The sequence below is a fragment of the Marmota marmota genome, unplaced genomic scaffold (assembly GCF_001458135.2).
Source record: "Marmota marmota marmota unplaced genomic scaffold, marMar, whole genome shotgun sequence".
Taxonomy (NCBI): domain Eukaryota; kingdom Metazoa; phylum Chordata; class Mammalia; order Rodentia; family Sciuridae; genus Marmota; species Marmota marmota.
Window position 1 is genome coordinate 22,667,223 of NW_026000240.1, and position 8,047 is coordinate 22,675,269.

At 49.2% G+C, this 8,047-nt stretch overlaps 1 protein-coding gene across 1 annotated transcript in view; it reads right to left on the minus strand.

The window, feature by feature from the left end:
- Positions 1 to 8,047, minus strand: part of Grk7 (G protein-coupled receptor kinase 7) — a 41,701-nt gene that overhangs the window by 25,744 nt on the left and 7,910 nt on the right. Inside the window, exon 4 of the mRNA XM_048794507.1 lies at positions 6,307 to 6,909. Within this exon, the coding sequence (XP_048650464.1) occupies positions 6,307 to 6,909 (603 nt within the window). The remainder of the gene's footprint in view (positions 1 to 6,306; positions 6,910 to 8,047) is intronic.

An 8,047-nucleotide genomic window follows, 5' to 3' on the forward strand; every position in this document is an offset into this window, starting at 1 on the left:
CTCTACCACTGAGCCACATCCCCAGCCCTATTTTGTATTTTATTTAGAGACAGGGTCTCACTGAGTTGCTTAGCGCCTTGCTGTTGCTAAGGCTGGCTTTGAACTCATGATCCTTTTGCCTCGGCTTCCTGAGCCACTGGGATTATTGGCGTGCACCACACTGCACTGGGCCTCCTTCCTATCCTTTACAAAATAGCAAATTTTAATGACTCACAGTGCATGAAATCTGAAGGTCACGGTGCTCTAAATAGAATGCTGAATTTGAAAAGTTCCAAAATGAGTCCTACCACCCAATTTCCTATTTTATTTGCCTAGAATCTCTAAAAACTGATGAGCCAGTTTTACTGTATGTGTGCAGATGTCAGCTTAACATGAGCAGAAGCACTTAATCAGGTTTCATGCAAGTGGGTGTAGACAGTGGCTGGGACCACGTTTAATTACGCTGTGCCTGGGGAGAGGGGAGCCTGGCTCTGAGACACCTGTCCCCATCCTGCCCTAGATACATTCATTTCTCAAATCTTTCTTTGCCAGAGGTTCAGTTAGGCTTTCGGTTAGTGTCCATATCAGGCCAGACTGGGACAATATGCTAATGAGGTTTGGTTTTCTTTTTGGTACTGAGGATTAAACCCAAGGGCACTCAACCACTGAGTCACATCTCCAGCCACCACACCCCGGCTTTGTTTTTTCTATTTTATTTAGAGACAGTGTCTCACTGAGTTGCTTAGGGCCTCGCTAAGTTGTTTTGAACACACGCTCCTCCTGCCTCAGCCTCCTAAGCCACTGCGCCTGGCTTGATAATGAGATTTTTTTTTTTTTAAAGACACTCTTTAGCTAAAATAGCAGATAATCTATTGTACATGTGTTATACTCGGCCACAGCCAAGAAGAGAACTAGTCCAGAAAGTCACAGGGCCAGGGCCAAGGACCAACAGGGACTGTTCTGGTGTGAACGAGGTGGGTCTCTCAGAGGTGGTCTCAGTGATGGATGACAGTGAAGTTCGAGATCTACTAAAGACAGGCTGTGGACAGGGGCATGCAGTCCAAGCCTTGCGCCAGCCTCCCAGCCTCCAAGCCTCCCAGCCTCCAGCCTCCAGCCTCCAGCCTCCTGAATTCCTTACTTCTGCTCCTTTGGCCTACATGGGCATGAGTCTAGAAGTTTCTTTGGACCTCTGCTTTATCTTTCTTCTTTTGCACTTTGGCCTGTGCATTTACTTCTTCTTTCACTTGCTTCTCTTGGCTCAGAGGTTTCTGAGAAGATGGTGCTAAGGCCAACAGGGCCTCTGTCTGAGTTTCCCCCAGTGGCCAGCCTTTTATAGCATCGAGATCACAGGCCACGTCTGCCTTGGTGCATGAACTCAGTACAGTGGAAAGGAAGCACTTCTGAATCTGAGGCACCTGGACTCCTATCCCATCATAGCAGTGGGTGAGTCTCTTGGCTAAATCTCAATTTCCCTGCCTGTAAGACAGGCCTCATAGCAGTACTTCACTCAGAGCCTCTCTGCAAAGGTCCTAGACCCCATCATCCCTTGATTAAGGAGTCAGACATTTCTAAACTTTTCAGACCATTTAGTGTCATTAGTCCCTGGGGGCAGTCACCGTTTGTGTTCCTGGGCGCCCCTTTCTTCATCTTCCCATCCTGATTCTCTTTGAAGAATACATTTACTGTGCTCTCAATCCATGAGATTGAGGTAGGACAGATCCTTCCTCTGGCTCCAGGGACAGGCAGGGCAGTTCTGGACACTGAAGTTGGGCGGTTGACCGAGCTGCCCAAAGAAGTGCCTTCTCTCCAGCGGGGTTGCTCAGTGGGGAGGACAGAGCTGCTGGTGGCCCCCTGGGGGAGGGTCTGCCTGGGAGTGAGGCCAATACAGAGAGTTGGATCTGGGAATCGGGCTGGGGATTCCTAGGGACACTGCTCAGACACGGGGAACGGGCTAAGCCTCTGGGTTTCTTAGTGCATTAGCTTCGTTTTCTTAAGTGACTTAGTTTTACGCCGTAAGAACCCCGACTGGTAATACATTAAATCATAGGAACTTATTCCACATGTTAATCTTTTGACTTTACAAGTTTTTCCTCCAAGGACTTCAATTCCAAGGCTACCTCGAGCACCGGCCTTCCCCTTGCAAGTTGGCCCTAGTCTTTCTCAGGCCTGGACAGCGCTTCCTGGCCCCTTTTTCAGTGGAAATACTTCCCTGTGTCAGTGTCCACCCACCAGCAGCCAAGGAACCCCACGTGGCAGAAAACAACATAATCTGAAGAGTGATCCAGGGGCTGGGATTGTGGCTCAATGGTAGAGCACTCGTCTAGCACGTGTGAGGCCTTGGGTTCGATCCTCAGCGCCACATAATAAATAAATAAATAAATAAATAAATAAATAAATAAAGGAATTGTGTCCAACTACTTCTAAAAAATAAATATTTTTTAAAAAGGGTGGTCCATGCACCCCGAACGCTGTTGAGGACAATCACATTTTAAGAGAAGTAAGTAAAGATCTGGGTCTTGATGGAGCCCAGGTGAAAAGCCAGGGGACACCGACCGTTCAGAGACCAGGGCCTGACGTCAGCTCCCCATTACCTCACAGGCGGACCATTACGGTGACTCTTGCTGGATTGCCTTTCTCTAGACCCATCTCTTTCTCCTCAGGCAGCAGGAGGCAGACTCACTCTGGTTGTGCCACTTGCCTATTAAAACATCTCTGTGCCTCCCCACTGCCTACAGACTGATTGATAGCCAAACCACTTCATCCATGGTCTCCCCACAAGCTTGGAATGGTCTGTGTCCCTGCAGGAGGTCTAGCTCATATCTGGGGCAGACTCTCCAACTTGTAAGAGTCAGGTCCAGAGTTCCACATCCTATTCTAACCCCCAGTCCTATTACAGTAGATGGCATGAGTTCTGATCCTATAGGAAAGGAGAACATCCCCTCACCCTGTCCGGCACCTTGGTATATTCATCACTAATTTTGATTGCTAGCATACAAAAATCTCTTTCCCCTGGCTACCTTCCTTTAGTTAATTATTCATATGAATTTTCTATTGCTGTGCAACAAATTGCCACGAACTTAGTAACTCAGGACAGCACCCATCTATTAGCTTTCTGTTCTGAACGTCAGAAGCTCGGGCGCCGCAGGGCAGGACTCTTTGGTGAGGGTCTCACAAGGCTGAAATTGAGATGTCGGTCAGGCTGTAATCCCATCTGGAGTTCAAGGGCCTCCCCCAGGCTCACACAGTGATGGCTGTCACTGTGATGTCCTTGCTGGCTGTTAGCAGAGGCAGCGCTCAGCCCCCGGGACCACCAGCCCTCCTTGCCATGTGCCCCATCCTTGAAGCCAGCCCCTCATGCCTTAAGTTTCTGACTTTTGCTATCTCTGACCTCTGGACCCGTACTGGAAGGATTCCTGTGGTGTGGTTGGTGTTGGTCCCACCCGGACAAGTCCTTTAACATCAACGGATCAGTTGGCCTCAGTGTTGGGAGTTGGAAGCCACCTTGTGACAAGGAAAAGGCCAAGGGACCTTTACAGAGCTTGTCCCTGAAGTCACTGAGTTTCCATACCGACTCTAGTCTTGTGTCACGTGGCAGAAGAGATCCCAACTTACATGCTGACCTAACCCCTGAATGGGAAGGAGCTAGCCAGCTCCCCAAGCCACAAAGCCCTTCCTTTTCTGGAAGGACTGCAGAGTCAAGGTACATGCTGACCGCCATGGCCAGGCACACTTCCTCCCATGTGAGCCTGTCACCTGGAGAGCCAGCGGCCACCACCCAGTCCTCCACATAGAATCCTGACATCACAGCTCAGTGTATGTGACTACAGACACCCTGAAAATGCGTCATTTTTCATTTTGTCTGTGAAATATTCTGAATATAAAGACCCTAAGGGGCTAGGGTTGTGGCTCAGTGATAGAGCGCTCACATAGCACGTGCGAGGCCCTGGGTTCAATCCTCAGCACCACATAAAAATGAATGAATAAAAATAAAGGTGTATTTTTAAAAAGACCCTAAAATCCCCTTGGGAGCTGCAATACTTTGGAACTCAGGAGGTTTACTTAGCTCTGTGGAGGGGTGAACAGGGAAGAGGCCACGCTTTCCTATTCCAATCTTGCTATCCATGGCCCCCTGGGCTTCTGTGGCAGACCTGGGGACTAGAGCATGAAACTCCTTGGTTTCATGGGGCAGAAGGGCAGCAGAGGGAAAGGGGCAGAGGTCTTGGGGCTGTACCCCTCTCCACTGAGCGCACTGGTTAAGGCGGATAGTGCTGAAGGGCACACAGCTTCCTTCAGGTTCCAAAAGAGCCAGAGAGCTCGACAGACAGGCGGTGAAAGAACCATTCTTAAATGCTCTCTCGGCCCAGCACAGAGCCCAAGGAAGACTGAGAAGGGATTTATAAGGACAAAGCCGTGTGTGTGTGTGTGTGTGTGTGTGTGTCCCAATCCTCCAGTAAGGTAGAGATAGAGCAACACTTAGCATGACCTGTGTCCGGAACACTCAAAAGGAGTTTCTACTCCCTAAAACTGACACTGCAAATTCAAAACCATGAGTGAATACACTTCCGTTTTCATGCATCGATTGATGTAGACTCATGACATTCCCATTTCCGTGGTAGATAGACTGGCGTGTTTGGTTGTGATCCTCTTGTCTCTGAGGCACCTGTGGCCTGGTGGCTGGAGATGTTCAGGGACACGTTCAGGTCCCAAGGAGGCTAACATCCTGCCCCTCTTCTTCCTTAGTAACTAGAACCACCCCCCTCAAGCCCCTCCAAATGTTATTTATTGGCTTCCCCTGCAGATAGGGGTTGTCAGGTAACAGTCCTAGCCAATGCGATCAAAGTGGAAGCTGTTGGATGGGCTTCAAAGAAAGCTCCTTAAGAGAGGGCACACTCCGCTGGTGTGTGCATGCCCGTTTACTTCTGACCTTTGTTCCTTTCTCCTGCCTGGAAGATGGTCCTGCTGGCTGGGGCTAGAGCAGCCATCTTGCAACACGTGGAAGAGGCCAGAATTCTAGAGACAGGGATTCGACCATCCTGCAGTTGCTGAATTAATGCCGGAAACTTCTTATCTCTACAAGTTGTTCCATAAGAAAAATAAACCTGGCTTGTGTGTGCCACTGGGTTTCCTATGATACACAGCTGAAACCCACTCTGGCTGCTCTTCTTCCACAGCCCTTACATGTTCCTCAACTTATGTGCCTGGTCCTCCTCCCCACCTGTTTCTCAAGTGACTGTGGTGACTGCTGCTTCCCACGATGACCCCGTGTCTACCCGGGTCTTTCTCTACAGCACCAGATCTACAGGTCTCAGTGTCCCTGAACATCTCCAGCCACCAAGCTACGGGTGCCTCAGAGACAAAAGGATCACAACCAAACACGCCAGTCTACCTACCGTTCTGTTCCTGCTGCTCACTAGAGCACAAGAGCCTCCTCTCCCCTCACCCTCATACCCAGTAGGCCCCTGAATCTCATCGGATCTCTAATATCCCCTGCTTCTTCAATCCTATTGTTTGACACAGACACCACAGTTTCATTACTGAATTATAATTCCCCTCTTAACCAAAGAATTCTCAACAAGTCACCTCAACTGAAATTAATCAAAATAGACATCAGTCGCCTGGCTGTGGTGATGTATTCCTATAATCCCAGCTACTAGGGAGGCTGAGGTAAGAGGATCACAAGTTTGAGGCCAGCCTCAAACAACTTGGTGAGACCCTGTCTCAAAATTTAAAAAAATAAATAAAAGGGCCAGAGGGCATAGCTCAGTGGTAGAGTGACCCTGGCTTCAATCCCTAGCACCAGAAAAAGGAAACAAAACCAAACCAAAAATATACATTAGTTGCCTTTGTTCTTTTCTATATATTTTCACTTAAAATTCCACCTTCTTCTCATGTAGAACATCACCCTGTTCCACACTCGGTAACAATAAAGGAACATTTTACTTTTAATACACTGGGTGTCAGGAGCTGCTTCTATTTAACACCCTATTAAAATCTACCTACTAGGATGGTGGAGTTTTAGGGTTCCAGGCCCTTTATTTTCTGGGAAGGAAAGCGAGGCCCTGCTGGCACCGTGGGGTGGTTCTTGGTGGCACACACCTGGACTTTGCCGATTCGGCTCTTTTCATCTTACCATGGAGACCTGGATCATCCCCAGCTTGCAAAGGAGGCTCCCCTGCCCCCAAAGAGCCGCTAAGCTCATTCTCTTACTCTACTCACTCCATCCAAGGTGACCACCCAAAGGAAATCAGAAGAATTAAGTCCTCGGCTCCGTTAGCCCCAGGGGCAGAACAGCCCTCTCCCCTCCTCTGGGACGCGGTGGCCACTCACCCTCTGGGTGATGGGCTTGTCATCCTGGACCTCGACGGCCAGCCCCAGGTCAGACAGCCTGCAGTTGCCGAGGTCATCCAGGAGCACGTTCTCGGGCTTCAGGTCCCGGTAGACAATGCCGAGGCCATGCAGATGCAGCACCCCGCAGGTCATCTGGGCCGTGTAGAAGATCACCCGGCTCATGGCCAGGCCGCGCGTGCCCACGTTGTAGATGTGGAACTTGAGGTCTCCCCCGTTCATCAGGCTCATGACCAGGCAGAGGTGGGTCTTGCTCTCGAAGGCGTAGGCCAGAGAGACGATGAAAGGGCTGTTCACCTTCTCCAGGATCTCCTTCTCCAGGAGAGCCATCTTCTCCCCACCCTTCTTCTTCAGCCGCTTCTTGTCCAGTTTCTTGCAGGCGTACATCTTACCCGTGTTCTTCACCTGGACGGCACACACCTGAGAGAGAAGGGGAGGGGAAGACGTAAAAGCCGGTGGCACTGGAGAGGGGACCTCAAAGGGCCGTGGAGGACCTGGATGGCAGGCTTCTGAGAAGAGGGAAGCTTTAAGGAAGAGGCTTCTCAAGATGGCGAGGGTACTATAGGGAGGCCCTACTTCACCTGGCTAGGTCACCCATACTTTTTTGGTGGTGAGGGGTACCAGGAATTGAACCCAGGGGTTCTCAACCACTGAGTCACATCCCCAGCCCATTTTATTATTTTATTTGGTGACAGGGTCTTGCTAAGTTGTTTAGGGCCTCACTAAGTTGTTGAGGCTGACTGAACTTGCAATCCTCCTGCCTCAGCCTCCGAAGTTGCTGGGATTACAGGTGTGCGCCACCACACCTGGGCAGGTCAGCCAGACTAAAAAAAAAAAAAAAAAATGAAGAAATGACAAGCTGTGGCAGGATGTGAAGAAATAGTAACCCTGGAGCAATGAACAATATGGGTGGGACTGTAAAATGTGGGAAGGAGTTTGCTGATTCCTGGAAAGGTTAAACACAGAATCCCTGCATGACCCGGATTCTCCTCCAAGGCATATACCCATGACACACTAAGACAGATCCTCAGGCTGATACTTGGACATTCTAGCACTGCGCACAATAGCCAAAGGGTGGAAGCCACCCAAGTATCCACCAACAGATGAAAGGATACATGACATGGTATATCCATGAAATGAAATATTATTCCGCCAGAATTCCGGTACTGCTACAAGCGGCAATGCAAAGTAACCTCCAGAATGGTATGCTGAATGAAAAGGCAGATAGGATCACATACTATCTGGAATGTCCAGAGCAGGCAAGTCCCTGAAGGCAGCAGAGTGAGTTTCCAGGGCTGGAGGAGGTGGGGTAGGGGCAGTCGATGGGTACAGGAATAATGCAAATGTCCTGGAACTGGCCAGGGGAATTGTCACTAAAGATGGTGAATACACTAAATGCCACCAAATGTCCACTTTAAAATGGGTTAATTTTATGCTATGTGAATTTTACATCAAAAATGGTGGGGTTGTGGCTCAGTGGCAGAGCTCTTGCCTAGCACGTGTGAGTGAGGCACTGGGTTGGATCCTTAGCACCACATAAAACTAAATAAAGATTTTTTTTTTTTTAAGGACATTTCTTCCAAAAAAAAAAAAAAAAGGTTTTCTATTTTAAAAAGAAGGGCCCGGCAGTGGTGCAAAGCAGGTTCTGGACTTGACTTGAAGGCCTTTGGGTGCTTAGATATCCATTCTTCTCAAATTAGGTCCATCATCATAACTGAGGGGA